Here is a 10,977-nt window from a genome sequence, read left to right as displayed (position 1 = left end):
AGATTTCCACGACCACAGGAATAGCCCCCAAAGTTTGTTCTGTGGAGAGGGGAGTCCGGGCACGCTGGGGTTGTGCTCTGCTCCCAGCGCCGCTTCTGCAGAGCCGACCTCGGAGAAGTTGCCAGAGCTAAACTCAGGGAAATCTTTAGAATTATTCAGGCGTGGGCCCAATATAGGTATTATTGAAATTTTAGGTGAAGTTATAAGTGAGTGCTTCCATCGAGCCAAATGAAATGCTGCTTGCAGTAATTGGATTCAGCTGACTAACTTGGCAGGCCAGCAGCTTGGAGGCATACAGCTAAGAAAAATGTTCACTGCCTTTAACTTCTGATCGAGCAGAGCAACACGCAACAGAAGGAAAGAAACCCACCCGACTTTCTCCCCTTCCCCTCGCCCCTCTGTCCTGTTTCCCGCGGGGCAACTCGGCCCCGGCGGAGGGCTCGCCCGGATGGCTGGGGGCGGGCAGGGTCCGGCGCAGCCTTACACCCGCTCCTGCTCGCCAGCACAAAGCCTGGCTTGACGCGGGGGCTCCCTAACAGACATAACCGTGGGTTCACCCGGGCTCCAGGCAGGCCACAAGTCAGTGGAAACAGGCGCTCCTGGGAGAGCCGGGCTGGTTGCAACAGCCCAAGAGGGAGCTGAGCTGCAAATGTGTGCGGGGAGGCTGTGTGGCCGCCTCCAGCCCCCCCAGGCCGCCCAGAGAGGCACCGGTCCCCCCCAGGCACCTTCCCACCGCCTTATTGATCAAACCTCACAAATGCAGGGCAAGAAACTTATCGGTAGATAAATATCAAGCCGTGCTTCAAACAGCGTGTGTAACTCCAAGGCATGAACATACCGGTAATATCAGCACTAAAACAACTGGGGGAGGAAAACAACAGCCACTGAGGAGCACGAAGGCACGGCGAGGGGGAAAGGCTCTGGCAGGCACTTGGCAGGAATGTTTAAGAGACACTATGTAGGGGCCATATTACCGATGAGCCTATTTTAAATCGCCCTTTACAAATTCGCACGGCTACCCCCTGCCCGGCTACCCACGGCAACGCATTAACGGGATGCTCAATCTTACTTTGGCAATGGGAGCATCCAGCAAAGTTGTCTCTGTCTCGTTTCTTTCATTATTTGTAATTCCCTTCCTGAAACCACCGAAAACTGGGGAAAGGATAGGGCTAAACGTCTTCCCCTAGCCTTTGGGAAGGAGTGCACTTTTTATTTAAAGAGCAAATAAAAAGAAGATACAGCTTAAAACGTTCAAGTAGGTGGAGACCACTCCATGCATTTGCAGCCGTTATGGGCAGAGATTGCAAACAAATTCCAGACAGTCTCTGAGTAAAGGCGATAATGCAGCCCCTGCGGTTAAAGGTCCCATTTTGTCATGCAGTTGCTTACCTGTGTATCAATTTATCATAAACCTGGGCTCCTCACTTTTCAGGATCTGCTCTTGCAGTTCTTAGAATATATCCTTCACCCTTTGTCTGCAGACAATACTCTCCTAAACCTGATCTTGCGGTTTTACAGACATTTCCATACACCAGAATTCCCGATAGAACGAAAACAGGCTCAGGCTCAACTACCAATAAAATAGAGCGAGTGGAAATCGGAATTTGTTGGGCTTAAAAAAAAGAAAAAAAAAAAAAAGAAAAAAAAAAGAAAAGAAAAAAGAAAAAAGAAAAGAGAAAAAAATCAACACACAACCCTTTAGCCATCAGCCTCCTGGAACCAAAGGCGGCAATTGGCCGGCTCCTGGTTTGTTTTGGTTTTAAATCGTGCGGCCATTGATGAATTTGGGGGGCGAGCGGGAGAAACCCCTTTATAATCAGAAATATAAGCACTGCCTTAAAATACAGGCATATTGGCCCACGTGACCGCAGGAGCAGCTCGCCGGGCCGAGGCTGGCGCGCTCCCCGCGGCCGCCCGCGCCCCCGCGCAGCGGGACTGCCGCGCCGGGCCCCGCGGGACGGGCCGCCCCCCGCGCTCCGCGCACCGCGCACCGGCCGCGCTGCCCAGCCCGTTCTCCTCCCGCAGAGCTCCGCGCCGCTCCGCACAGCACCGCGGCGGCCGGCGAAGGCGCCCGCACTTACGCGCCCCGCGGGGCCGGCGGAGCCAGGGAAAAGGTGAATTCCGCGGGGTGATCCCAGGGCGCAGAAATTCCCGGCGGAGAAAGAGGAGGTATTGGGGACAGGCTGCAGCCGAGAGCCTGCGCCGGGGGCAGCTCCGCAGCAGCGCTGCACCGGCGGAAAGGCGCTGGGGCTCACTGGCGTGCGCGATTTTTTTTCTCCTCCGTACGGGGAAGATGCGGGCCAGAGGGGACTACCTCCGTCTGGAGGCTGAAGAAGCGTTGGGAAAAAAAACCCTCATGACATTTGTGCGTGTGTGTGTCTGCCCTGAGCCTGCCTCTCCTCACTGTGTGTATGAAGAGACATAGAGCAAACCGATGTATATCCATCATGGGTGCCCACAAAGCTCCCCAACAATTCCAGTTCGGCAGGGGAAGAAAAAAAATTATATTAGCTCCTCTGTTTGATTTTTCTAACATATCTGTAGCTATAAATACACCACACCTAATCTAACATCTGCTATGATTTCATTACCATCCAAAGCATGGGGATGTGACAGTAACGTATTACCTTACAATACTAACCGTAAGTGCATTGTAACATTTATCTAAATTACATTGCTTTTCCTGACTTTGCAAACCAGTTATAAAAAGATTGGAGTCCAGTGATGGAAACATAAGTTCAATGTAAATTATTGTGTACGGCTTCGGATTTATAATCCTATATTTCTTCGAAATGATGCACTTAAATCTCGCCTCAAGTAAGAGGTAATGGTTCTTTATATCCTTTTCCGCCAGCCATATATTTCGGCGTCTGGGTAGTTTTGCAGAGCCCCCCGCGCTCGCGTGTCTGTGTGTACATACAGCAACCCCTACACGCACAGCGTGTTCTGCATACTTGTGTACGTACAGACAAAGCCGAACATAATTCTGGCCGCTGTTTAGACATTTTGGATGACGGAGTGGTCTTTCGGTTCCTACACAAAAGTGCGAGGGAAAAGCTGGGCACCGGTCGAGCAAAGAGCACGAAGAGGATTCGGAAGAAAATGCCCTTTTGGAGGGCAGTTCCACCCCTCTGGAAAAAGCCCCACAGCCCTCTCGTGTCTTTTCAGAGTCTAGGGCTAAGAAAAAATGAGGCCAAATTTAATGTGAAAATGGAGGACGGCTGAAAGAAAGGAGCACCTTCGCCACCGCAACCAGAATTAAGGCATCGTAAAGGGGACTGAAAAAGTATTAAGGAAATGTTAATCCTTTGGCTGGTGGGACTCCAGCTTTGCGCGAATTTGTCTCCAGTAAAGGATCTAAGACTTCTTCAATCGGAGCATATGTTCATAGAGCAATAAAACAGAAAGATTTACAGTCTCCGCCCGCCCCCCAGCAGCCTCGCACCCTTTCAGGAATTACTTATGATGATTTATAACAACAACTCCGGCAATTGTCAAACTGATAAAATAGCCCGGGCTATATGCGGGAATAAACGCTCTTATGAAAGGGCTGCGATTTATGTTCGGGTCCATTTTACTGCGTGTCTTGGTGGAGTTTGGTTTCTTTCCCGGACCAACAGGATAATATAAAACTTCATTGATAAAAATGTAGGAGTTCTCGTGAAGTAGCAAATCTGTTCCTTAGTCACTACCAAAGCACATAAACATTTGTCATCTTTGAATAATTGAATTAATGTGTTATTGTTTGAATGTATAATTCATAACATAGGAAACTTTGTCTCTGTCCTGCCACCGAAACGGAAGCAATAAAAAGCTACAATCTAGGGGTTTTTAGAAATGACTCCAGCAAGGGATAATAAAGAATATCCTGTTTGCAGAAAGTATTTCCAGCTGACTCCAGGATTTCACAGAGAAATCTCAGCCTCCTTGTCCACATTCTGTGGAGCTGTAGCTTTATATAAAAACACAAATCCGATTTCCCCCTGGTCTGGGCTATTGATCCGGGACTTGAAAGGCGGCGTGCCCGCTTCGGGGGCTGCGTGTGCCCAGGGTCCTCCGCGACCCCACACCGGGCGGCGAGGCTCGGGCGGGGACGGCCGGTGGCCGGGGCCGGAGCGGGCAGGGCGGCCGGGACTGGAGCAGGCAGGAGCGGGCAGGGCGGCCGGGGAGCGGGGCGGGGGGCCGGGGCCGGGGCCGGGGCCGGGGCCGGCCTTTGTGCGGGCGGCGGGGGGAAGGGGCCCTCGGCGCTGGCCCCGGCCCCGCTGTCAAGACTCGGGGGCAAAATTTACGACCCGGCTCGCAAAGCGGCGGAGGGCCTTTCCCCGCCGGTGGGACTGAGCAGCGGCTGCCCTGACAGCCGCATTGTTTCCGCCGCTCCGCGCCGCTCCGCGCAGGCGGCCGCGGCCAGCCCCGCGGCTCCGGGAGGCGGTCAGCCTGCCTCCTTCCGCGGTGCTCCGCGGTACTCCGCTCTCTCCCTCTTCCCCCCGCTCCCTGGGCAGCAAAGGTCACCGCTTGCGCCCGGTCCGGTTCCCGGCCGCTGCCGAGCTGGAAATCAGGAAGCAGCGTGCCCTATTTGTCAAGCGTTTGACAGCTGAGTTCATTAAGGCTTAAATAAGAAGGAATAAAAGTAAAAAAAACGTTTACGTACCGGGAGTCTCTTTTCGGCAGCTACCAAAGAGCTAGGTGTGCAGAGAGAGGAACTGCACCCTTTGTATATTATATTCTTGGGATCTCTTCAGTTTTCAAGTCTGATAGAGTCCTTTGCTTGGCAGATTAATGACGACTCCGTGTTTCTTAAGGGACGTGCTGAATTAATTATTTCGCAAATCACGTGGTCAGGACTTGTAGAAATCTATTCTTATCATCTTCCTTGCACTTTGAAATTCTGCCTGTTATGACTGTTCCTAGCAAGATTATTTTGGTCTCTATGCTGGGGGATGGGGGGGGGGGGGGGAGGGAAACAAAAAAAGGAAAAAGAATCAGGGGAAAGGGCTAACAAACATGGCCGTTGGAAGCAGTGTGGCTCTGCACCGAGAGGTCCCTATTTACTGTACTGTACAGTGAGTGGGGCTTGCTATTGACTCTGCCTTTCCATTCTTACCTTAACGACTAGTGGTGATATAATATACAGAACTGTATTGATGTATCGGGAGTAACAGGAGGAGCCATTAAATAGGAGCGAGAGAAAGTGTAATCACAAAATGTGCCTCGACATTTAAACTTAGCGAGTGTGTGCTTAGAAGCGCCCCCGCCCCCTCCCCTCCGTGCTCCCCACGCAGGAAGGGCTCATGCCTCACGCCGCGCACCGGGCGCCTTCCCGGGCTGAGGAAGAGCCTGGCTTTGGGGCTCCTGCCTTGACCACACTCCAGTCCTCAGTGACAAATACTTATGACAAAAATAGTGTAGTCGACTTCTCCTGGCCAGAGGTATGTGTTCTTGTCTGAGGTGCTTACGCAGGGGAGAAAAAAAAGAAGTTTGCCTTAGGCGCAGGGAAACTTTAAACTTTCCAAGTTTGTGTTTTCTTGTGATGTTTCGTTTGTATCTGCTGAAAAAGTGGAGTTTAATTCTCAGGAAAAGCTAGTCACTGCATTCCAGTTCCAAATTTCTATTTCTTTTCTGAACTGATTCCTTCCAGGACTCTCCTAAAAGGCACGCATCTGTGTGGGGATCGAGGTGACTTCAGGTGTGGCTCCCCGCCTCCTACCACACATGCATAAATCCGGGAGTCATTCTTGGAGGGCTTGTTAAATGCAAAGCAGTAGCAAATGGGTGACAGGCACTTTTAACTGCAGCTTAAATGTAAATATAGACTCCAGCTTAGCCTAGAGTCACACCATTATGGCTGGGGCAATCAACAAACCTGTTCAAAGGGACATTTGGAAGGATGCTAGGCAGAGTCACTCAGCTTTTAACACTGTAATGATGGGAGGGACCAGCATTTTCACAGAAGAGAGACCCACCTGGTAAGGACTGTTTGTTCAAGGTACAAACCAGAATCTATTTCTCTACACCTTTTATTATTTCAAATGTATATGGAGGGCTTACATCAAAACTACAGGCGACAATTAGTATAAATAACGCTTTAATCAATGGCAGCAAAACATTGGCAAAGTCTATAAAAAGCATCACACTTTAACAGAGACGAGAGTATTGCTGGACAATGCGACCGTTTAACAAAGGCTCCAATGCACAACGTTTGACCCATGATAAACAGAAACAACCAGCTTCCCTTCTTACACAAAACAACTCCGGAGGAGGGTTAAAAACAGTAAACTCTCCACCTTCAGGTTCGTTTTCCGCTGGAGATAATGTCCAGTGGGTGCTCCCGGTCGTTATTACAGACATTCCTGACCCTTCAGAGCATTGGCAGCTGGAAACTCTTTCTCTTGGTACTTTCTGCCTCCGGTTCACGTATTCTCCGAGTTTACAGCGCAATTACAACTATGTAAACTTACAGTCCCCCAGCCTCGCTCAAAGGGGACTTGCAAAGAGGGTTGTAAGAGCAGTGCCTGCTGAACCCAACACTCGTCCTGGAGATATTAACATTTCAAAAGACAATGAGACAAATTCTGCTCGCAGCTACATCCCTGTTTGACTTCAGCGGGCGGGGGAAGGAAATCTGGGATCAGAAATTGGTCCCTTAACTTAGGGAGCCATCTCGGTGGATAAGAATCACAAAGCAAGGATTTGCTTATCCAAGGCCATTATTTTCCAGAACTGTACCACAGATGCCAAAGTTGGTAGCTCTCTCTCGAATAACACTTCTGCCCTGCTCCCAACAAACTTATCACAGACTTTAAGTAAACAGCGGGGGTCCGGGAGGGGGATTTTCAAGAAGAGCAGCCAAAGAGGTTTTCTTTTTTGTTTGTTTTCTTTTTTTTCCCTCTTTTCCTCTTTTTTCTTTCCCTAGATCGTATGAAGACCAAAGGGAGGGCTTGGGACAACTCTGGAGACGAAAGGCCGCTACCGCAGGAACCGGGTGTAACAAAACTTGCAAACTTGTCTCAGGCATTCCCTCCTCAAGCGCTGCTGCTAGCTGCTCTCCATGCCAGAGAAAGGGAAGGGTAGTTTGGGTCCAAAAGGTTAAGGGTTTAGAGGTCACTCTTCCCGGCTGAAATACAACTAATCGAATAGAAAATTTGTCCTCTGGGTGAACCTGTTCCTGCAATTTAGCCGAACTTCAGTAAAATACCTTTTCAGCTTCTCAACGTGAAGGCGTCAGAAAAAAGACGTCTTTACTATGTATGAACTCGGTGCTTTTTGTCATAGAAACAATGATGCGAATAATGCGGGAATATCCATCTTTAATATCACGACATGGAGATATTCAAGTATTGCCATGTGCAAGTCTGAGAACTGGGCTAACCCTAAGGAAGAACAAAGAGTTTTCTCCAGGCTCTAAAACAAAAGACCAAGTCTTAAAGACACTTTGCGGACTTCTAGGGATGAGAAAAGGGCAGAAATTAACCGCTGGCCACAGTTAATGCTGCCGAATACACTCCTGATGAAAAGCTCGCCTTTTATTTTCGAATTCATTCAAGCCCATTTCGGCCAGTGTTTTCCCGAGCGAGCCCAGAAAGCAGTGAGTCCTCGGTGGGAAGCCCCCAGCCTGGAGATGGGCACGTTAACTCACCCCCTGCTCTTTCCATCTCCCTTTAGCGTTTGCTTTGGGTTTCCTTCTTTGCCCCTTTTCTCTTTAATAAAGGCATCATCTCGTTACAATTTCGATGATATGGTCCCTCTCCCAGGCTGCCCTGAGGGTACAGGAGATAAGGGCTGAGCTTTAAAATCGCCTGAGCGGAGGTGTAAATGGCTGAGGGAGCTGGTTTGGCTGGGTTTGGTAGTTACAGAGCACTAAAACTTTGGCACGATGGAGACAGCAGCCAGGGACAATTTCGTGGGTATTAGACCAGCTCTGCTCCCATCCGAGCCTTTCCCCTTTCCCTGAAAGCAACTTGCTGAGATTTCCAACCACTGCAGTCATGTGTTGTGGTTTGCTTAAAAACAATCACTGTTCTTAAAAAAAAAAAAAAACCAAACCCTTACCCAACAGACCAAAATAACCCCCAAAACAAAACAAAGAAGCAACCCACATAGCCTCTCTCTCTCGGGCAGAAAAGAAATCTAAAATCTGATTAAAATAATTCATTCAGCCTTCAGCTTTGAATGGCTCACGTTATATTAGAAATCGTATTTATTTTTCACTCTGGGGTTTTCTTTTTAGTTTTTTGTTGTGGGGTGTTTTGTTTTGGGTTTTTTTTTGTGGTCTCCCCCCCCCCTTTTTTTTTTTCCCCTCCATTTTTAAATGAGGTATCGATGGTTTAAAGCACAGCGCTGAGCAGAGCAGACTTTGGAAACAGATTTCAAGCCTGTTAGCCCTGGATGGCACACGGTAAGGAGCAGGGACGCTTTTCCTATTCACAAAGAAGGAAATTCAAAAAGAGGGACAAGAAAGTTGTGTACGTTCAAGACAAGTAAACATTACACATCTGTTCATGAGACTGGGAAGGAGAAATACTGTATTTCACCTCCCCTTCCCTGTTTTTGGTTTGACTATTTTTCTTTTTATCTTCACTCTTCTACGTAACAAATAAATAAATACGCTAACACTATCAGTACATAAAGTAACCCGTTTTCACTTAATTCCTATGCACACCTTCTGAGACTTTATGGAAATGAGCAAGTATTTTCATTACACCAAGAACGGTAAAGCAGCACAAGAAGTTCACAATTACTAGTCTTTATGTTCAAATAAAAGACTATGCCATAAATTTCCTGTCCTTAACTTTCCCAAATGCATCCTCCCGAAATTGTATGGGATAAAGACAAATAAAAGTACAATCCCAGAATAAAGCATCGAACCTTCACTTTCGAATTCAAAACTGAAACACAGGACAGTTTCATTTTCAATGATTTATTACTTTTTATGGACAGAAGGTCTCGTTTAATATTTTCCCAATTCCCACTGCCTGCATGATGTTTCTTTTTTTTTTTTTTCCTCCCCCCCCCCTTTTTTTTTCTTTTTCTTTTTTAGGTCGTGCTAGCAGAGGCAAATAAAATAAAGTCCAAAGTAGCGTCATTTTGTCTCCTTTGTACAACAGTACCTTAAAGAAAGATGACAGTTTCTCGAGTCCTTAGCTGCTACATGCAGGTTCTGCTTGGGCAGTGTCAGTTATGTACAGTACTGGTCAGAAGCAAAGGATGAAATGGAAAATTTCACCTCTTCTACAAAGTTGTCAAGTCAGTCTGGTGGTCCTTGGAACCAGTCTGTAAATGGGGGTTTGAACCAGAGGAAGAAGACCTGCCTTTCGTGTTGGGCAGTTTGTGATCTTTTTTCCACTTCATTCTTCTGTTCTGAAACCAGATCTTGATCTGGCGCTCAGAGAGACACAAAGTGTGGGCTATCTCGATACGGCGGCGCCTGGTCAGGTACCTGTTAAAATGAAATTCTTTTTCCAGTTCTAGGACTTGCTGTCTGGTGTAAGCTGTGCGGGAGCGTTTAGGTTCCCCTCCGTTGTAATTGGGATTCACTGGGAAAAAAATACGGAGAACTTTACAAAGCTAATCTTGACTTGCCGGTTCGACTTTACAAAAGAAAATCTTACGAGCTGCGAGCATGTGGCCGGGCTGGATTAGTCCCAGTTGCTTACAATGGACGGGCTGCTCTCCCCCTCACTTAAGGCAGGCACTACGGGCACACGCAGCTAGGTAGGCTGGGAGCCTCTAGCAAGCTCCTAACATGGAGTTTTCTCCTGCACGGCAAAGCCCCGCATGGCCAACGGCCTATTTCCTCAGCAATAAAAATTTATGACGAGTGTAATTGGCTACCTCGGCTTCAAAAGCTCGTCCACGAGTCTGGCGGGGACTCGGGCGGGCGTCGGTGAGGCCGATCGGAAGCAGGGTAGAAGAGCAAAGTAAGAAGAGGATCCTTACCCGAGTTAACATGGACTTTCTTCATCCAGGGATAAACTACTGCTGGCTGCTTAACTGCTGACCCGTTTGGGGGTTTGAGGGCCGGCTGCTGGCTGCAGGCTCGCGAGTTGGGCATTGGAGGCGGTGGACAATGCTCTGCTTGGCCGGGGAAGTGGCTTGCCGGGCCGGATTGCTCCTGTCCATGACCCCGCGGCTGCACGGCAGAGCCTTGGGCATTGCTACAGCTAAAGGGCTGCTCGCTGTAGTTTGACCGTGGGTAGAGTCCCTGGTGCTGGAAATCAGAGCCCTGCGAGGCACTGTAGTACTCGGCCCCCTGCTCGCCTAGGTAGCTATTCTGCAAATATTCCTCGCAAGGAGGAAATTTGGGATCCACATACTTAGAGTTCACCATATACGAACTCATGGCCATTAATTTCTGAAGGTAGAAAATACTAATTTTTCTCGTGTTGTCTTTTTTTCCCCTGCCATAGAGCCCTCCTACTTGCTGTCAACTGAATAAAGTTAGGCGGGCATGTGACCGGCCCGGCCAATGGGGAGCCGGGAGCCGATCACCGGATTTCTCCGCAGCTCAGCATTTCCACCAATTTCACTCCATAATATCCCCGTAACCGAGTGACCCCCCCCTCCCCGGCGGGTCGCACCCCCCGAACCAGGTACCGGCGGTGTGGGGGTACCCCTGGGGCGGCGGCCGCCTCCCCGGCCCGCAGGTAGGGTCAGCCTTTTGTCTGAGCTGGCTTCCCCCAGCCCCGATGGAGGATGCCCCGCCGCCTGATTTACCAGCCGCAATCGCCATCGGGGTTTGTTACCTTGCTTTAAATACAATATTGAAAGAAATATACGGAGCGAGGAGCTGAAAGGGGGGTAAAGGGGAGGAAACTGATAAGGAGGCGAGGAAAAGAAAAGCCATCAAAGAAGAGGGTAATATGATGTACAATAGCTCTGTCCTGTCTTTGTCTCGCAGAGGTCATCCAAAAGTTACCAGAATTTAGTTCTGCTGAATAAAATTAGGCAATCAGTAACTTCTCATTCACTTTCAAGCCTCAA

General features: G+C 49.0%; 1 protein-coding gene across 1 annotated transcript; it reads right to left on the bottom strand.

Annotated features, from left to right (window-relative positions):
- Positions 1-9,067: 9,067 nt before the first annotated feature.
- HOXD4 (homeobox D4) lies at positions 9,068-10,351 on the bottom strand. The gene is made up of 2 exons (XM_074910505.1): positions 9,934-10,351; positions 9,068-9,530 (listed from the first exon to the last, which is right to left on the bottom strand). The coding sequence occupies exons 1-2, from the start codon at positions 10,340-10,342 to the stop codon at positions 9,226-9,228; spliced, it is 714 nt and encodes a 237-aa protein (XP_074766606.1). The 5' UTR covers positions 10,343-10,351; the 3' UTR covers positions 9,068-9,225.
- Between the last annotated feature and the right edge of the window lie 626 nt (positions 10,352-10,977).

Source organism: Athene noctua, chromosome 7 (genome assembly GCF_965140245.1).
Source record: "Athene noctua chromosome 7, bAthNoc1.hap1.1, whole genome shotgun sequence".
In the NCBI taxonomy this organism is placed as follows: domain Eukaryota; kingdom Metazoa; phylum Chordata; class Aves; order Strigiformes; family Strigidae; genus Athene; species Athene noctua.
The sequence above is the reverse complement of the archived record's forward strand: the minus strand, read 5'-3'. Positions and strand labels throughout refer to the sequence as shown.